The 20252-nt window shown below is 50.8% G+C and overlaps 1 protein-coding gene across 1 annotated transcript; it reads right to left on the bottom strand.

The window, feature by feature from the left end:
• Window positions 1-999: 999 nt before the first annotated feature.
• On the bottom strand, window positions 1000-19480 carry Bpifb2 (BPI fold containing family B member 2). The gene is made up of 16 exons (XM_032902627.1): window positions 19399-19480; window positions 18565-18698; window positions 16004-16097; window positions 14411-14530; window positions 13340-13486; window positions 11947-12007; window positions 11174-11234; window positions 6756-6847; window positions 6378-6566; window positions 6130-6183; window positions 5448-5618; window positions 4859-4926; window positions 4712-4757; window positions 4030-4093; window positions 3623-3699; window positions 1000-1041 (listed from the first exon to the last, which is right to left on the bottom strand). Exons 2-16 carry the CDS (start codon window positions 18671-18673, stop codon window positions 1000-1002), a joined length of 1395 nt encoding a protein of 464 aa, XP_032758518.1. The 5' UTR covers window positions 18674-18698; window positions 19399-19480.
• Window positions 19481-20252: the final 772 nt, after the last annotated feature.

The following is a 20252-nucleotide window of genomic DNA, read 5'->3' as shown; positions in this document are numbered from 1 at the left end:
GGTGGATGGATGGGGTAGCACCATCCTGTCCCAAGGTTTTGCTGGCTTATGTTAAAAATCCAGGCACCTTCTACTTCCCCTGAGAAAACACACAGAACATGAGCCCTGTGTTCAGCCAGGAAGGAATCTGAGGCTTAGAGATTAGCCTATCGGGGGAGAGGATCACAAGGCCCTTGCTCTGCTCAGCTCGTGCTGCAGGGAGTCATCACTGGGTCACAGACGCTCTCCCGTGAACAGGAGTTAGACAGGTGCCTGAGACCAGAGCCCAGAATCGGGTCCTGCTTCCTAGGACAAAAAGCTCACTTGTGACGGACGAGAAAGCCGAAGATGGAAAGGGTGCCTGAAAAGACTGGGAACTCGCCACTTGAAATTTTGGAAGCAGGGATAAAAATGGGCATAGGGGATGCTGGTAGATGGAGGAGGACCTGGGCATGTTCTTCAAATGCTACAAAGATTACAACTGGGGATCTGTCCAGCTCTGGGACTCTGGGTGTTCCCCTCCTCACTGGAAGGGGAGAAGAAGGCACAGTGTCTGAACAGTCATGTACTCCTCATAACCCTCAACTCATCCTTGTCACTCTCCAGGGTCCTCTTTCAGAACAGGACCTTCCTAGACAAGGAGGTGAGAGGTGACAGGCATGGTAAGCAGAAAGAGGCCCCTGTGTTCCTCCTCTGGAGTAGCTTGGGTGGCTCTGAGAGTAGCCAAGACCCACAGGCTGTACACAGAGAGCTAGCCTCGGTTACACAGTCAGTTGGGAGTTGCAGCTCAAGAGAAGACATTTAATGCTGAGGGAAGCAGGTCTGCACAGCTTACATCCAGTAGCCTCCTCACCAGGAGGGGGCACAAGAAGAAGAGAGGAAGCAAGAGAGGGACCCAGTGTCCAGCAAAGATTAAGCAGGCCGGGCAGACTGCCTGAGTTACTGCTGATGAGTCCATGTGGCTCTCTCAGGCTTGAGGAAAAAGCCCCTTGGGCAACTTGCTCTTCTCATGGTTCTGGCTCAGCGCTGGTAGGAAAATCCACTGGATACCACCACATAGCCCTGGAAGACCAAAAAAGTACAGGCAGACTCAAAGGTTTATGGGGAACCTCTGACTGCCCCTTCAACCTGTTTTTAGCTAGTCTTCTCATCAGGAGAGGCCATAACCTCACTGACTCTCAGTCTCCTGCTCTGTCCTAAGTAGCAGCACAAACCTCATAAAGCTATGGAGGAAGGCAACGAGAGTCCTCAAGAGTCAGGCCAGCCACCTCCTGTAGCCAGGCAGGAACCCCAGTGGAGCCATAGAGACACCAACCCACCCACAAGACTTTTGACCCAAAATTTATCCTGTCTACCAGAAATACAGGCTCAGGGAATGGAACAGATACTGAGAGAATGACAACCAATAACCAGCCCAACTTGAGGCCCATCCCATGGGCAAGCACCAATCCCTGACACTATTAATGATATTCTGTTATGCTTGCAGACAGGAGCATGCTGTCCTCTGAGAGGCTCCACCCAGCAGCTGACTCAGACAGATACAGACACCCACAGCCCAACAGTGGATGGAGCGTGGGGACTCATGGAAGAATAGGAGGAAGGATTGTGGACCCTAAGGGGATAGGAACCACAGGAAGACCAACAGAATCAACTAACCTGGACCCTTGGGGCTCTCAGAATCTGAACCACCAACCAAAGAACATACATGGGCTAGACCTAGGCCTCTCCGCACGTATGTAGCAGATGTGCAGCTTGGTCTTCATGTGGGTCTGAACAACTGGAATGGGGGCTATCCCAAAAGCTCTTGTCTGTACGTGGGATGTGTTCTTCTAGCTGGGCTGTCTTGTCTGGCCTCAGTGGGAGAGGAAGCGCCTAGCCTCGCAGAGACTTGAAGTGCCAGGGTGGGGAGATATGGGGCACTGCTCAGAGGAGAAGATGAGGGGATGGGGGAAGGATTGTGGGAGGGGTAACTTGGAGGGATGTAAAGTGAATAAGTAAAAACTAAAATTAAATTTAAAAGAAGAAAAGAGCCAGGCCAGCGTGTGACCAGCACATGCTCCACACTCCAGGCCTGGCCCATGCCACTGCCATTTCCTGACTGGGAGTGCGGAATGACTGTGTTCCTTCTCCCTAACAGAGACGGGCACTCCCAGACCTCCCATACTTTCCACCCTGCACTACTGAAATGAACACTCCTAAGGGCCGCTCTCCATTCCTCCCTCATCGGTCTATCCATCCAACCATTCATTATCAAACCTCAACTGAGCCTCCACCAAACACCCTACAATAGACCATGAGGAGTCAGTAAAGAACTGAGACCCAGTACCCATCCACGGGTAGCTCAAAGTCAAGGGTCAGTGGTCCTGTATAGCAACCATTAACCTCCTGTGGCTAACACATTTTTTTTAATTAGGAGAGGGGAGAAGAGGCCTTGAACTAGCCTCAAACTCTCTGATCCTTTTGCTTCCATCTCCCAAGTTCTAGGGCTGCAAGCATGTACCACCATAGTCAACTAAGTTTAAAAAAAAAAACTCAGGCCTTCACTTGCAGAGTCCCATTTCAACAGCCCCGTGTGCCAAGAGACGGCACAAAGCTGCTTCCAGTCTCTGCACAGAGCTCCATCGTGTTGGGCTATTGTGGGACGTGTTTTGTGACAATTCCCATCAACAGTTCTGACCACTCCATGGTTTGACTGTCCCCCTTTTATCCTTATTTTTTATGTCTATGTGTGTGCGGTGTGCAGTCATTGCCTGCATTCACATTCATGTCTGTGTGTGCGGTGTGCGCTCATTGCGTGCATTCACATTCACGTCTGTGGAGGCTGGGCAGACATCTGATGTCTTCCTCATTGCTCTCTGCTCTTATTTACCAGAGCAGGGCAAACCTGGAGCTCACATGTGAATCCAGCCAGCTTACCCTAGAGATCCCCTATCTCTGCTTTCTGGGTGCTGGGTTTTCAGGTGAACCACCAGACCTGACCAGTGTGAACACTGGGACTATAAGGTGTTCATACTTGCACAACAAGAACTTATCTACTGAGCCATCTCCTCAGACCCTAGTCTGTCATCTTCATGAGAGTGGATCATCAGAATATTAAGGCCACCATTCTTAAAGAGCTAGGGTAAGCATCCTCCCTGGACAGACACTGACAGGCACCACTTTGGACCTGGATCCCATTTTCTGTCCTGAGCTCAACCTGTTTAGGGAATTTTCTCTGAGTTCCCTGGGTAAGACAGAAAGAGATCATGGGGTGTCATCCTGGCTGTGTCGGGATGAATTCTATGCTGGACCTATGATTCCAGACCTGGGACAATAATCACAGATGGTTCAGAAAGCTGCCAAGTTCACCCACCCAGTGGCAGAGTTGTCTGCCAGGCTGTAAGGAACCTCCCTACCATTCATCTTAGTCACCGAGGGGCCAGACCCATCTCAGGACACAAGAACATGAACCAGTTGAAGAACTGAGGTGTGAGTGTGATGAGGAACAGAAAGCCCCTCCCAGCAGGGTCTCTCAAGTCCTAACTCCTCCATCTCACTACTGTTAAGTTTTGGTGTGTAATCTTGGAAGACGCGGGGTGAGATCCTGAAGGGTTGACCCTTCCTCCTCTATTAAGAGACTCCCTGGCCACTCAAAGGTTCTTACCTCACGGACCAAGACCTCAGAGTGGACATAATGGAGATTGAGCACACTGGGGAGGACAATCCCCATGCCCAGGAGAGCTGCAGAGAGACAGAAGGGTCCATGTTAGCCAGAAGTAAAAGCTCCACCTACAGCCAGCCCTGTGCTGGCAGCTCAGGAACACTAAAGGATCTAGAGTATGAGGCCGGATCATCCTCATCCTATGGAAGGGAAACTGAAATGAGATCGGGAGCTTTGAGAAGACCACGTATTGGCTACATGGATATGTACCAAGAAGCAAAGGCAGCCGGGCCCCAAAGACCACTGCCTTAACCTTTGAGCCTGGAAGGGCTTGGGGGACATGGACAAGCATAGAGGGTGTGGGCTCAAGGGGCCATCAGAGGGGCCAAGCAGTCGAAAGCAGAACTCACCATTGAGGTGATCCAGCAGGGGCTTCTGGAATACAGTGCTTATGAGTGTGTATACTTGATCCATCTGCAGCCACGGCCAAGGGTTGGGGTGGAGGTGGGGGTGGAGGGAGCAGCCGTTGGAGAAGACCAAGAGAAAGCAGTTAAACATACAGATGGGCAGACATCAGGGAAAGGAGGGAGGGTGTATCTCCCACATCAGCTGAGGCCTAATCAAATCCCCAACTAGGTCAGCCTTGGGGGTCAAGCCGCCCAGGGAGCTCTAGCCTTCAGATCAGAGTTGCCAACAGTAGGGCTGCCCAACAGACTACCTAAGGACAGGTGGCAGTTAGGCTGGCAAGCTGACACCAGGTAGAGGACTTAGGTGTACTAACTCACATCCCATGGATGCGTGGGGACAAAAGAGCATTACATGGTGGTGGGAGCCTGTCCATGTGACATGATGAAGGACTAGCCAGTGCCAACTGTCCCACTGACCAGTGAGCTCTGGCTGTAGACTAGGCTGAGTCAATCAGCTGCCCACAGGCATAGAGACAGGCAAGGAGGTGAGGACAGACAGAGAGCCGGTAGGTCCCTGTCCTCGGGCTTCCCAGGGAAGCCCAGTTATGGCAGCATGGAGGTATGTGTCATTCTCACGCTTTCACATCCATTCTCAAGGCCTAAGGCAGCCCAGCGTCCCACTCACATCAACGGAGCCCACATTGGAGGTGGCCACAGAGAGCTGGAATCCCCTGGAAGAAAAGCAGGAAAAAGGCTCGGGATGGGCCAGCTTCCCTTGAGGTTCTCATCACTGAGAGCATGCTGAGGCTGCTGGGTCAGAAGGCCCACTCACCCCAGCATAGATGTGCTCCCCCGAAGCTTTGCCTTGGACACGGAGAGCTGAAGGTCCAGGTTCACCATCTGTATGTCGTGAGGCGAGCAAATGAGAAGGAAGGAAGGCCATGGAGCTGCCCGCCTCTCCCCCACCAGGGAGGCGTCTGTCCCTCCCCCACTGAGGCAAACCATGTGTGTTCATGGAGCTCACTGAGACCTGCACTTTACGAGGAACAAGAGTGTAAAGGTGACAGGTGGGGACCCTTCCCTGGGAACCTTCCAGAAGTAACGAGAGACAGGAGCTTTCCAGAAAGTGGAGGCTGACACAAAGACAGAGTACTGGGGACCTTCTTACACAGGGTGGCCCCAGAAGGCTGCTCTGAGCAAGGCTTCAACTCTTAAACTAAGAACTGAAAGTGAAGCAGCAGCAGCTGGGCCAAAAGCAGAGGGAGAGGGCCTTAGGCAGAAGGCTCCGCGCGTGCCCAGGTCCTGGGGCAGAAAGTTCAGGAGATAGGTGTGAATTAAACAAAGGAACACAGCACAGAAGCATGCGAGGTCTCAAGGAGCGTCACCCCAACCCAACCAGTCCCGCCTGGCCTGCCGCTCACCACGTCCAGGGAGAAGAGGAACTGCAAGGCTAAGTTTGAGGGTGCAGCGAAGACCTCCACAAAGGGCTGCAGATGCAGAGTGGAGTTGCTGGTGTGGAGTGTGACCACGGGTGTGGCGCCCAGCTGCACCTTGAGTACCACTGGTGTAGGCTCAGGGAACAGGTGAGCCACCTGAGACATCAAAAGGGAAGAAGGTTGTGCAGGTTCTACATGCTACAGTCTTCCATGTTGGCTGTTAATAAGCCATCACCCTCTAGTCGCAACTAAGCTCAGAGGTGGGTCTAGCCCAGGCCTCTGGGTCAGACTTGAGCTCCTCAGAGGGGACGCCTGAGCTGCTGTTTTGTATGACGTTCAGGCAAGATCTTGCTATACCACCCAGGTTGGCTTTGGACTGGTGATCTTCTCACCTCCCAGGTCCTGGGATTACAGGCGTGTGCTGACTAAGCTAAATATTACAGGCAGGGAGAGGACAGGAAAAAGAGGAATGGCTCAGTAGACTGTAGGTGAATGCGGCTAACTGAGATGGACAGAGGGAAGAGGGTTAAATGGCAGGTGCTGACACCGCCATCACCACCTCCTACTTCCTGCCCCTCAAGCATCGTTTTTGGGGTAAATGGAGCCCATGGGACTCCCACCCTGATCCCTGAGCCTCTGGCCTACAATGAACAGAAACGTCACCTACCTCAGGGATGAGCTGGCCCAGCACGGAGGTGTTCAGAGGATTGTTCTTGGAATTCTGAAATCAGCCCCCATCATGGCAGAGTTTGAGGCAGTTTCACAGGCAAGGCCACCGTTTGGCCTCATGGGTGGGGTTCCTTACCCATGGGTTCCTTCCTGTATCTCCTACTGCCCACTGCCCATGACTCTACATCTACAGAATGATCCCAGGGCACTCTGCCACAAGACCAGGGTGGCAGACCCAGCCCTCACCAGCTTCCCTGTGATGTCCAGGTTGAGCGAACCAGCCTTCTGAAGCATCAGGAGGGCACAGTCAAACAGGTGCTGGGACAGCCCCACAGTTGCCATGGCTCCTTCATCACCCGATGGCCATGGCAACACAAAGGGGTGAGCATCATGCAGAGGCAGGAGGATGGGCTTGCCAAGCAGGAAGAGAATAGCCTGGACAGAGGAAGGAGCAGGGCATCAGGAACCGAGGGCCTGTAACAGACCCCAGGCTCTAGCGCACCAGCCTGCAGTGAAGGCTTAGGCTACCCACCTAGAATATCAACCACTCTTCACCCTCTACCTTCTTAGGACCCTTCCAGGATGCCAGCGATGCCAGCACCAGGCTGACCGGGAGGTACTTACTCTGATATTTAGGGAGATATAGTTACTGGTGATGGTGGGCATGCTGGTCATGGAGTAGCGGATCTGGGACTCAGGGCCCACAGGACTGAGGCCTTCACGAAAACAGAAAAGCATTGAGCGCCAGTCCCTCACTAGACCACCAAAGTTACTGGCAACTTTTCTCAGCCAGAACCAGGCCACAAAAACTTCACAAGCCCAGTGAGCCGTCCTCAAAGGCACGCGCCAGAATCCACCTATTCATCGGAACAGACACAATTCTAACAGGTATATTTGCTGACGTTCCAAACCAGTGAAAGACTATTGAGCCCAAAGTACAGAAGGGAAAAGCTCAATCCAGGCACAAGTACCCTCTAATGGGGGCAAGAAGGACACACGGAAAAACAGGAGAGTTCCCACTGATCAGTCAGACAAGTAGCTTCCACCGTCTCTCTCTCTCCATCACCACAGAGTTCTCCAAGTTATTTCCCACACATGTGCACACACGGGCCGGCTCATTCTTGCCCCAGACTGCACACACAGGTCACTGTGCTCCCAAAACTGCACCTAACCACATGTGTCCTTCAGAAACTAAAATGCCAGAGCAAGGAATGGCAGCTCTAACTTCATACAGAGCCTCAAGGCAGTTATCAGAGACGCAGAGCGCAGAGCCCTGGGGTGTGAGCCTACTCTCGGTCAGAGTCCTCTGCTTGGGAAGATTACAAAGGCAGGCAACACATGCCCAGAGATGGCTGCAGGCATGGCAGGCCAGAAGGCCTCCAACAGAGAGCCCAGCTCAAGCCACAGCCCCACCCTCAAAGCCCTCGGTGGCCCAGAGGTTTTTAATCATTTTATTTTTTATATTTATAAGTGGTTTTGCCTGCTTGTATGTCTGTATACCATGTGTGTGTCTCGTGCCCGTAGAGGACAGAAAAAGGTGTTGTGTTTAGTTCCCTAGAACTGAAGCATCAGCTGTACATGTGTGTGCCATATGGGTGCTGGGAATCAAACCCAGGGCCTCTAGAAGATCAGTCAGTCCTCACTGCTGAGCCATTCCACTAGCCTCAGTGGCCCAGGTTTTCAGGAATATAGTTATGTGTATGGATGTACATATATTTTGCATATCTATTCATATATGTTTATATAGCCATTATAAAATATCAATTATGGGTATGTATTATGTGCTGTGTATAGTTTTGTTATATTTAGGTATATAACTATATATTTTATATTTTATGCATTTTAATACATGCATATGAAAATATGCATGTATTAAAATGTGCAAAGACATATTGGTAAGTATGTAAGTTTAAATCTCCCTTCAGCTTTTTGTTTCATCTGGATTTAATTTCATTTTTTCTAATATTTTGAAGGTTTTTTGTTGTGATAGTAGACACTGTGGTTCCCTTCCTTGTCTACAAGTGGGTCTCACAGTTTGGAGGCGAGTGGGAGGAGCAACAAGAAGGGATTTGGAGACCAGAAGACTGCCCTGCCTTTGTCAACACTCAGAGAACTGGACACCAAAAAGGTCTAATTACTGCATGTTTTTAAAAATGAATAGAACATTAAGGTCCTGTGGATATTTAGGAAATGAAAGTATAGCCCAGGAGCCCAGGTGTGCTTCTTTTTCAATATTTTCTTATACCACAGTAAAAGACATTTTTGTTACACAGCCTTCTGGAAACATGTGACTAGCTGATCCACCCCTTTGAGTTGTGTTTTGATGCTGTTGTTGGTTGGTTTGGGTGTTGTTGTTGTTGTTGTTGTTGTTGTTGTTTTTCAAGACAGAGTTTCTTTGTATAGCCATGGCTGTCCTGGAACCTGGACCCTGCTCTGTAGACCAGGCTGGCCTTGAACTCACAGACATCCTCCTGCCTCTGCCTCCTGAGTGTTGGGATTAAAGCCATGTGCCACCACCACCAAGCTGAGCTGTGCTTTTTAATAGACTCTAAATATTTGAGGTGATGGATATATTAATGACCTTGCTTTAACTATTTCATCTACAAATTAGGGCCTCACTGTATATACTGTAATCACATACAATCCCATATCGCTGACTTACAATACATATCTTTTTCAATACAATAGAGAATTCACGGCTTCTCCCACTGGGCACTCTAGGTGTGCAAACCTCATGTCATCCTCCTCCAGGGCTGGCCCCTTAGAACCCCTTTAGTACATGTTTTTAATTCACCAAATACAAGGAAAGAGCTGATCTTTGGAATAAACACAAACACAGGGCACCTTGCTGAAAGCAAGCCCGCTGAAGGAGAGGAAGAGCACACCCTTGCCTGTTAATCCTGTCAGACCCCAGGCCCTGAACACAGGCTGCTTCACCACACCAACACGTGTGAGAGCTGGGACTTCTCATCCCCGATTTCTGGGTGGAGTTGTGTGGCTCACGGAGATGAGCGACTTCCCTAAGGTCATGCAGCATGGGAGCAGTGTGACTATACTATCCAATGTGTACCCTTTAAGTCCAGTCCAGTTGCCTCCACTTCTTACCGCCTCCAGTTGAAGGTGATATGGAGGTTAGGTGGAGAGGAGAAATCAAGGAGGCAAGAGGACTCCAAACTGGCCAGAGTAGCAGATGGATGTCTGAGAAGGAAAAAGCAGCCTGGGCTCGGTCACCTCAGAGGACATAGCTCTAAGCAATGCTTTCCCATTATAACCCAAGTGGATGACAGCACAGCCTGTCTATCTTCCAAAGAACCCACTACAGGTAAAGTTAGTCCTGCCCTGTGTCCCTTGACTAGCCCGAGCCTCTGGATCCTCTGATCATCCCCAACCCTCACACTGTCCCTGCTTTATCAACTGAGCATCTTCTCAGCAGCTCAGACAAGGTCACAGTGTCATGGAAAGGACGCCAGATTCAGGGCAAAGCTGGTGGCCCCAAACAGATGAAGCTTTGAAATAGCGAATGAGGAAAGTGCTAACACCCTTGGCAAGCCTTGGCTGAGTGGGTTCTGTGAAGGAAAAGGTCGTGCAGGATTTGAAGTAAATAAGATGTCCCTGGGTCAGCATGTAATGCCTTCTGCTATTAGCCTTTAACTACTGGTGTCTGTGGCTAAGAAGGTGGGACAGTCCTACTACTACTATCTAGCCTTCAGATCCTACCACAGCTTGTCTAGGAAGCCACACAGATACCTTCCATTGTCCTCAGACAGTAGTGCAGGTCAGTGTGAGGACCGTGAGGAACACTGGGATGTGATCCATAACAGTTCGAGTTTGTGGATAAGCACTCAGCTCCTTGTACCCCAAGGCATTTCCATCCAGCTTCTAAAAGTACTCCAGTGAGAGACTGGCCCAACTGTTCATGCGGTTCGGCTCATCAGGAGCAACAACAATAGCAACTTTCTTCTTCTTCTTCTTCTTCTTCTTCTTCTTCTTCTTCTTCTTCTTCTTCTTCTTCTTCTCCTTCTTCTTCTTCTTCTTCTTCTTCTTCTTCTTCTTCTTCTTCTTCTTCTTCTTCTTCTTCTTCTTCTTCTTCTTCTTCTTCTTCTTCTTCTTCTTCTTCTTCTTCTTCTTTTCTTCTTCTTCTTCTTCTTCTTCTTCTTCTTCTTTTTTTTCTTTTTCTTCTTCTTCTTCTTCTTCTTCTTTTTTCTTCTTTTTCTTCCTCTTCTTCCTTCTTCTTCCTTCTTTTTTCCTTTCTCCTTTTTTCTTCCCTTCTTCCTCTTCCTTTTTCCTCCTTTTTCCTTTTCTTTTTTTCTTCTCTTCCTCTTTCTCCTTCTCTCCCTCCTCCCCACCTCCTTCTTTCATTGTCAACGCTTAGAAGGCAGAACTAACCATCATGCAGTCCCCCAGGGAGATGGGCACATATGTGTTCTTTTGGAGAGGGCTGTAGAACGAGCATCCAAGTACCAAGTAGAATGCATACATCTTCATACCCACGAGCTGCCTCATGATAGCCAAGGCAAGCCTTAGGCCCAATGCCTCCAGATACACACACACACACACACACACACACACACACACACACACACACACACACACACCTCACCTCACCTCACCAGCCATTCTGTGATGGTGCAGGAAGGTCTCCCTGACTCAGAGGATCTGCCCCCCAAAACACCAAGACTTTAACAGTAGGAACAGCTCTAGATCCTGATAGCCAATGGGGCTTAGTTTCTCCAACAGTAACACTCACTGATTACCCATTTGGTTTTATTTTATTTTTGGCAATTGGTAGATTCTAGAACCAAAGAGTTGGTTCTGGAATCTGGAAATTGCCAGATTCTGTGAATAGCCATGTGTTTTGGAGAATCCTGGTCAGTGGCCTTACCAGGGGCCTCCTTTTTCTCAGATTGATTGAAAAGAGAGCACTGCTTAGAATCAGAAGCCAGCAATGAAGACCACCCCATCTTCAGGTGCAGGGAGGCATTTTTGAAGGTTCTTGGGGACCGATGGCCCAGCCCACCCTCACCCTGGGTTCCAGGTCTTACCGATTAAAGTGCCCAAGTGAACATTGAGGTCCTGGACCAGGCCATAAACATGTAAGCACAGCTGTGGCAAAAGAAAGGGAGCTGTAGTGAGGACCATTTAGAGGTGTGAGTGAGGAACCGCTGGTCTGTAGGTCCTTGTCATAGCCCCTCAGAGGCCTCCCAGGCTGCATCTCCAAGTCTGGGAACCCTTCCTTTTCCTCCTTGAAGTAACTGGCTTTCCACCCCTCTTGTCATGCTGAGGAGGCAAGAGAAGCTGCCAACAGCTGGAGAGGAGCAGGCCAGGGATGCTCAGAGCCTGTGAATAGTACCATCACCTCTGGGGTAGCAAGGACACACCCTAGGTAGATACGACTCCTGACACTGCCCGTTATGGATGGGCTGAGTGAGCCTGGGGAAGAAAAACCTAATCCCTTGCAGTGGGGCTCAAGGCCCGTGGGTATCGTCTCTCGCCAAGTTAGCTGCGTGCAATGATCAGACCTACAATTTTAGCCATGGCAACTTACTAGCTCAGCAGTCCCCAGTTTTAAATTCCTCTCACCCAGGGCTGGCCTGTCCACTACACAGCCTGAGGGGAGGATGCCGAGGTCACCATCACATACTTGGATGCACACATATACGAGCATGCACAGGACACGCATGTACACTTACATGCCTTGAAGCACATGCACACATAATGCACATCAATATACAACGCCCCCTCCCCCAGGGCCTGAGGCCCCACTGCTCACGTCTCAGGCCTTCCAAGGTAAGCCATCTACCAGAAGCCCCCTTACCTTGTTGTTCAGGTCAGCTTTGATGTGCTCCTGCACCAGGTCCAGCAGCTCCTGGGAGGTACTGTGGAAGAGGCACAGAAAGTGTCTGAGTTCCCTGGGCATGGATCTTGGCTGAACCACACAGACAGCTGGGGCAGACGTCTCTATCCTCAGTCAGCTGTCCAGAGAAGCTCACCTGAGTTCATGCCATGCTCCAGGCAGTTAGAACAGTGGAACCCACAACCCCACAGAGGAGGCGCATGAGCCTCAGAGAAGGGTATCCTTCCTCTCAAAGTTTGGAAGCAGCCAAAATAGTGATAACTGAGGCCAAGCTCAGGAGAGACAGAAGACAGACATTAGACCTTGCAAAAGCCCTTTGTGGCCAGGTCCTCAGCCAGTTGGCCCAAGGGTTAGTCAGGTGGGTAGGAGTGGGGAGTAGAGCTGGGATCCCAGGTCTGCCTGTCACTTTGGCTCCAGTGCCTGTGATGCTTTGAAAAGCATCTGCTTAGCTCTGGACCTCAGTTTCCCCTCTGAACAAGGCACGGGTTTGTATGCTGGTATTTCTCAACAGTGGCTCAGAGGAACCTGTGGCTCTTTGGTTTGACCTCAGCCACAGCCCACTTTACTCTTAGAGGAAAAGATCTTTCTGTGTGTTTATATAACCTGGTTCCCTTCTGCAGCCAGGAGGGACCCAGCATGGGTGGAATTCTGTGTGTGTGTCTGCTGCTCTCTGGGGAAAAGCTTTGTGGGACTGATGCAGTTCTTTTAGGGCTTCCCAGTGTTTGGCCACCTCAGAGTGAAAGATCCTAAGGAAAATTCAGGCATAATGGTGGGTGGGAAGAGGGTCCCAAGCCATGGGATGGTGAGGTCATCTGCCTTGAGTCGCCTGTACTTTGGACCTCTATTTATTTCCTGTGGCATGGGGATCCTTACACAGCCCTGGTCAGACAATGTGGATCTCATGGAGATAACTCCTTTGAAGATCCAAGAGTGGCATCCACGTAACAGCAGAAGGCGGGAGCTGCTGTTAGCCTGAGATGCTGACTGGAACAGCCACCTGTCACTCAAAGCTTGGCTGGTCCCATCCTACCTCCAAAACCTGTACTGTCCACCTTTGCAGGGAGGTGTGGCCTGCAAGGGCCCTGACAGCCAGGCTGATTGGTTTCATACCATCCAGGAGACTGGTAGTAACTGGCTAGTGTGTGCTGGTGATACAGGGAAGTAACCAAGAGGCAGGCGTCCGGCAAGCTCCTGGTCCTCTCTGAGCTTCACTGTGCTAAATCACAGAACAGATGTGAGGATGGAGTCCTCTCAGCTGTGGCCATTGGATGAAGATTTGAGTAGGGAACTCAAGGAATGATGCCACAGCCTTGACACCAGGAATTCCCGAGAGCCAGTGCTCCCAGAAACCCACCTGTTATTGCCCTCCAGCATGCCAGCTGGACTGAAGACCGAAGAGCAGGTGGGGACGCTGAGCACAAGGGTCCCAATAGAGTCCCGGGTCACATGCACATCAGCCGTCAAGTCTACAGGCAACACCAGCTCCATGGGCTCTGGGACACTGCAGGAAGACAGACCTGAGCCCATTCTGGTGTATAAAGACTGCACAGATCCCCCGCCTGGGTCAGCCCTCCAGTGCTCCACACTAAGGGTCACAGCACAACAGATAGGTATGACTCGGGCTTCCTGTGGCTCCCATGACCGGGCTCTGGGCCAGATACTGACAAGACTGAGCCTCAGCTCTCCCATCTGTGAAATGGACAGGAAACTGGCAGTGCCTGCTTCACAGCACTGTGCTGACCTCTCCAAGATCTCATTTTGTGAGAACACCAGCTCTGTGCCCACCACAGAGAGCACCCCTAACACACCTAAGTGCTGGGGGGTTCACATTACAGTGACACGGGGCACTCATACCATCACAACACAGAGGTTACTCACTCGTACCATTACAGAGCCAGGGAGCACTCATTATATCACAGCACTGAGGAGCACCCTAACATCACAGCACTGAGGAGCACTCATCATTGAAGCACTGAAAAGCAGCCTAATCTCACAATGCTCGGGCAAAGCAATAAAGACAAAGGATCCTTTGAAATGTCAATGCATAACTTTGGCATTAAATGCAGTTACACAGAAGCTGCCTGGAACAGAGAAATGATGCTGCTAACACAATTTATTGAGCACCTCCTCTGTACTTTGCACTGTGGAAGAGGCCAAACACCACAATTAAAGCACCAAACCTGTTCAGTGAAACCCTCACAGCCACCTGCAAGGTTCATCTCAAGTCAGATGAAGAAGCAGGACACATCTCCACCAGCTGCACAGATACTAAGGACTAAGATCTCCAGGGTTCTCTCCTGTCTCACCCCACCCCCACCCTCAAGGATGGCAAGGGCCATGGAGATGGCATTAGCCCTCTCCCCTTGCTCTCCCTGGAAGAGAACCTGAAACTCCTGCCCCACCCCCCACAAAAAGATTCACTCACCGAAAGACTTTGATCGTGAAATTAGCTGCCGCTGATAAATGTACCCCAAAACCAGCAAGGAACTTCAAGTGAAAGAAGGGCACATGGACGTCCAGGATCTGGACCCTGTGGGGTTGGAATCTGAGGGACAAGGGAATTCCCATCAAGCACAGAACCAGCTCCAGGGAGACCCCCTGAGCCAACCCCACACGCTAATGTTATAAAGATGGACTTCCTGATAAGCTGACCATTGGCACCAGAGAGGTGATAAGCTCTCCAGCACAGGAGGTATGCAAGACATAGTGAGATGAGTGTGTGTTTCTAACAGTTTCCGACTATACCTCTGTGAACATGAAGTCCAGGACAGAGACACTGAGGTCCCTGCAACTCAGAAGTCCCCAGAGTATTCTAGCCTTAGGTTCTAGTATCACCTTTGGCCCTCACCAACAGGAAGCCCCCTCCCTTCCGAGCTGCTGGGCATTCCCAGCAACTCCGTGACTTCCTTTTTGTGTAAGTGAAAGTCACTTTCTCCCTGCCCAGCAGTTGGCAGTGGTACGGTTAGGATGATTCAGAGATCAGAAGAAGGCCCCACTTTCAAATGCCTCATTTAGGCTGGGGTGGAATGTATCATGGCTGTTTCACCACACAGCCCAACTTTAAGCCTACTGCATCAGGCCACAGCCTTCCTGGACATGCTCCTGATGGGTCCTCAGGCAACTTCCAGGAGGCTGAGTCCCTATCCAGTGCATAGTAAGGTCCTAGCCATTAACATACTAAAAATGGCACTCCTGAGGCTCTACCTTAGGAGTCTCACACTGGTGGTTCCAAGCTCCCTGTGTGTTGACCTGTGCTCTGTTCTGGCGTCTTTAAGTTTTTTGTATTAGCTCCTAGCATTCAAGATGATAAGGTGAGTAGAGTATTTCAGGCCCTTGACTATGTTTCAGGGGCAGGAAGACTGCAAGTTTAAGGGTAGCTTCAGCTACATAGCAAGACCTTGTCTCAAACAAAACAGGAACGAAAAAGAGAGAGAGAAAATTATAGTTGATAGATAGGTAAGTAGATAGATTTGTTGATAGTTCGATAGACAGATTTCTTGAACACCCAAAACTCTTGCAATAGCCAGTTGGTATCTCTATAAGGATAGGCACAATGGCTATTGTGTTTGAGTTTGGGATGTCCCCACCCTTTTGGGTCTTAATGCATTAAGGGGCTGAGGATAAAACTGGAATTATCATTGTGTCTAAATTTGGTGTCAAGCATTTGGAGGAAGAAGCCGATACTCTTACCAGGTCTGGGAACCCTGGAGCCACAGTCTAAGCCCCTGAGAACAGAAACGTATGAACTAGCACAGGGTTACAGAGTGACCCCATTTGCCAAGTCTTCTTACAACCTTGAGTCTGGTGGTGAGCCTTTCTGACCTAGAGAGGTTTCCTCACCTGTAGACCCATAGGCTCCTCTGATAGTCCAGAACACTGTGCCAGCTGAGGCTTTCCTGGGAAACTCATTTAGAATCCCCCTCCTAGTGAGCTGAAGCACTCACTCCTTGGCCAGCAAAACAGTCCAGCTAGCAGCAGGAGGACTGGAGCACTCTCTCTGGGGGATGGGAGCACTCACCTGGTAGACTGAAGCACCTCACCACTTGGATCCATGAAATCAGAGATAGTGACCTGCAGGGCCCGCTGAAGAGGGGCCTTCCCAATGTCCGACACTGTGGGAGTCAGGGCAGGGTGAGGTCAAGTTTCTGGATCCACCAAGCGTGAAGAACCCACCACCCACCACCCACCCTGCCCTTCTGGTGGAGCACTCAGGTACCAGATGGGACAAGCTTGGAGTGGCACACAAGGAGAATGGCTGTATCATGCAAGCCCATGCAGCGTGCCCGATTCATCATGCTCTCCCTCCCACCCCTTCTTGACCCCATTCCTCCAATACAGTAAAATCCTTAGTCCTCTTGCAAGGTTTCATATGAGCACCAGTTGTCTCTAGAGCTTTCCCAAGTCACCAAGTTGAAGGAACCACTGACTAATTCTGGCTTCCAAAGAGGCACCCCCTGGGGGGGGGGGACAACCTCACCCTGATCACATGTACTCAGGCGCTGGATGCAAATCCCAGCTCTACTGATCCCTGCCTGCACGGCTGTTCCATGCCACATTTTCCCCATTGCTACATGTGCACTGACTACAAGGCTCATCTCTTGGGGTCACCGTAAATGCTCCTCATGCTGGTGCTGTGGGCCATTACACTAACAATGGCTCTCCTCACACAGTGCTCCAGGTATGCCAGGAGCTATTTTGAGCACTTTCTTCTACTCTTAGGCCCAGTTTGCAGGGAGGCAGGGAGGTGAGGACATGCGATGTGGACATAGGAGCCTAGCTCAGAACCTGATGACTGTCCCCTCACCTTTAGTAGGCCCTGGCTATTAAAAAAAAAGACAATGGAGAGAGAGAGAGAGAGAGAGAGAGAGGAGAGAGAGAGAGAGAGAGAGAGAGAGAGTGTCAAGGGTTCTAGAAAGAAGTGTGAGATTAAGGCTAGGACTTAGCTCAGACTCACTAGCATAATGAAATCTTTTTGATCCCATCTGAGCCTCAGTTTCTCCAAGCAAAGAGTAGAAAGGTCATGGTCTCCATGCTCACGATGCCCACCCCAGCCTGGATGAGCTGAGACTCACACCTGAGCTGCGGACTCCATTCACAGTGCTCCCCGGCACAGGGCCTGCACTCTGGGGCTCACAGGGTAATGTGGAGAGGACTCCATGAGGAGCCGCCCATCCCAGGCTTGGAATCACTGTGGGCTGCAAAGGTTTCTTGCCAGGTTTCCACCCATTGAGAACAAACACAGGCAGATGAGCCAGGGAAGTTTGGGGACAAAGGAGCCGTACACAGAACAAGCAGAGGGCAGGACAGACACCCCAACCTCAGGTCCGTGTCCCAGGCATCCATTCCTGCTGTGTGTGAGTCATCCTGTCACGGATCACTAACCACTTTCCTTGTCTGTCCATCTGCCCGGATGCAAGGTCCGAGAGAACTGTGTGAGTGCCCTGGGAAAAGCTGCTGCTGGCTCACCGCTTCGTGTTCTGGCCATTAAAGTCCCTTCTCTGGTCTCATGGAGTCCCTCACACTCTAATCAATTGGATCTGATCTTTATGGAAGCATCTCCAGTCCCCACTTTGATGGAATCCCAAAAGTTTTCTTAGGGCGGCTGGTGGGAAATAAAGATATCTGTGCTGGGATATTTGACTTTCGTGACTTTGTCCTTCCCTGTGGGCCTCAGTTTCCTCAGGGTGCCTTTTCCCATGGGAGAGGGTAGGACTTGAAAGCTCCTCGAAGAAAAGCCACAAGGGAGAGACCTGTGTCCCCCTTCTCCAACCCATATCTCCAACACCAACCACTACCTCCCTGAGTGGCTGACCCCTGCAGAGATCCAGCTTCAGAATGTTCCTGCCTTACTGCACTTGGCATGCTTCTCCTGGGTCCATGCGTGAGCACAGACACCACACGTGTTCATGTATGCATTTGAGGTACACACAACACCTACGTACACACATTCAGACATAGGCCACAGGCACATGCCCTCTGACAGCGCTCAAATCACATCTCCCTGACACTCCAAATTCATAAGAACTCAGTTATAAAGTAATCTACTCAAGTTAGCTGACCTAGGTCCAGAGACAGGCACATGCCTGTAATACCAGCAGTTAGGGAGGCTGGGGCGGGAGGACTGAGAGTTCAAGGCTAGCCTGGGCTACTTAAGAAGACTCTGTCTCACAATTTTTTCTCTAATGTTTAAAAATAAGTCTTGATTTTTTTGTTTTTTGGTTTTGTTGTTTTTAAGCGTGTGCCCACACAAGACACAAGGGCACAGCTGTGTGCACACAATTGCACTTCCGTACCAATCGCCAAATCGCCACACACTTCCTAATTAACTGCTGAGCAGCAGGGCACAGTGGCACTTACAAACCCAGGTCCTCTGCTGGTACACACCTGTAATACTAGTATCACAAGTTCCAGGACAGGACTCAGCTCAGTGGAGGAGCACTTGCCCAGCATGCACCAGGCTCTGGGTCCCATGCCAAGCACCACAAAAATAAAAAACTATACAGGCCCTTTGAGATGTTTGTGTTCATTCAGACCCGGCTCCCACCAACACACTGGGTGGCAAGTTGGCAGGCCTCTTACCATAATCCAGTGCTGCCTTGTTGAGCCGGACCACAATGACAGGCAAGGAGACAGTGACCACGGCCTGCAGCAGCAGCAGCAGCAGGCCTAGACTGCACGCCCCAGCCATGGCTGCCCAGTCACTGTGCCAGGATCTGCGGGCCAGGGTGGGGACACGCATCAGAGAGCTTGACCAGAATGTCCATCCCACCCCTGGGCATTCATGTCTCATGCCAGCCTATGCCCCTGTCGAGGGATGGTCAGAGCCCTGCTGCAAACCTCGAACACATACAAGTTGCGTTTCTGTGTTGGGAATCACTTGCTCTGTAATTGTAAACCATGAGAGAGTCTGAACTTAGCCAAGACCTGCACCGCTTTAAGCAGATACAGCCTTTCCTGAATTGGCACAGCAGACAGGGATGGGGGAGGAGGGTTGGGGAGCAAGACCCAAGCAGTAGCTGACTCAGTCTTAGCAACCTACAGTCTAGTCACCTAGAGTCAAGTGTCCAGCCCATTCTGCCAGACTACCCTGGTGTTCAGCTGTCTAGATCTCAACAGGGAGGACTCATGGCAACTCCCATCTGTGTGACAATGAAGAGTGGCCTGACAGTGTCCTGGCTTCCCCCAGACCAGACCAGCCTAATGGTAATGTGTACCCGGCCCTGAGAGAGGGGGGTCTCACCCCCATGGCAGAAATGCAGAGACTGTGCTCTGTCCAATGGCAGAAGCCCTCCAATATGGCACTTGCCAGTGTTCCCTGGAAAGCCAGGGACAGGTGGAGCCTGTCGTAAGGGAGTAGCTGGAGATGGCATCCCCAGGGCCTGAGGGAGAAGTAGCTACAAAGCTCATTCCTACCTCAGAGGTTCAGAAGGCGGTGGACGCTCGGCCTGGAGGACAAGTCCGCAGGCTGCTTTATGAGGCTCCCCCACTGCAGCCTGCGGACTGTGAGGCAGAAGCCAGGGAGCGGCCAGTTTGCTTGTGGTTGCAAGTGTTTTCCCTGCAAACATGACCTTGTCAAGTGCCTCCATTCTCCTGGGGGATGCGTCTGCCACGTACGCAAGCATGGCTGCCAACTGCTGAGAGACCCTGCCACTGGGCCATTTCCGCTCAAATATCTGTAGCTGTCTGGAAGGAGAACTCTTTCCAGGAGAGTTCTCTCACCACACCATCCAGGCCCAGCCAAGGTCCAAGGTCAAGGGGTGCCCAAGGGCAGGAGGAGAGCCTTGTATCTCCAAGCTCTTCTAGAAACATAGCTCTTTAAGTAAGGGTAGGAGGCTATCTGAGCCCTGATCCCCATCTCTGAGCCCTGATCTTGGTCACACACACTGAGCCTTCACTCAAAAGGAAGCAGAAGACAGTGTGGTGGCCCCAGTGTTCTCTGTCACACCCAGGGCTCTCCAAACTCACATCTGTCACAGTAGTAGTAGCCCATCCTGTGTGAGAGGAAAGATGACATGTATGTGAACATGAGATTGCAAATGCACTATTATATATGCACACACATGAGGTCATAGGGACTGGTATCAAAGTGACATGGGAGTCTGAAGGTGTGTAGGTGGCATGGCACAGTGACATCTTAGTTAATGATGTCACTCCTTGGGCACAGGCACGAAGAGTTCTGTGAACAGGTATGTTGGGCTATTGAGTGAAAGGGACCATGAGTCTAGGATAGTGATTGGAGGTGACTGTATGTATGTGAATTCAATGGG

Source organism: Rattus rattus, chromosome 5, assembly GCF_011064425.1.
Source record: "Rattus rattus isolate New Zealand chromosome 5, Rrattus_CSIRO_v1, whole genome shotgun sequence".
Classification (NCBI taxonomy): domain Eukaryota; kingdom Metazoa; phylum Chordata; class Mammalia; order Rodentia; family Muridae; genus Rattus; species Rattus rattus.
The sequence above is the reverse complement of the archived record's forward strand: the minus strand, read 5'-3'. Positions and strand labels throughout refer to the sequence as shown.

What these genes read in the sequence shown, in the direction of transcription:
- Bpifb2 (XM_032902627.1), bottom strand. Translation starts at nt 18,673, where the DNA reads ATGGCTGGGGCGTGCAGTCTAGGCCTGCTGCTGCTGCTGCTGCAGGCC. An exon ending in ATATCTCCCTAAATATCAGA is followed by an intron (nt 6,567 to 6,755) that starts GTAAGTACCTCC and finishes TCCTCTGTCCAG; the next exon opens with GCTATTCTCTTCCTGCTTGG. An exon ending in TGGACATCACAGGGAAGCTG is followed by an intron (nt 6,184 to 6,377) that starts GTGAGGGCTGGG and finishes GGCTGATTTCAG; the next exon opens with AATTCCAAGAACAATCCTCT.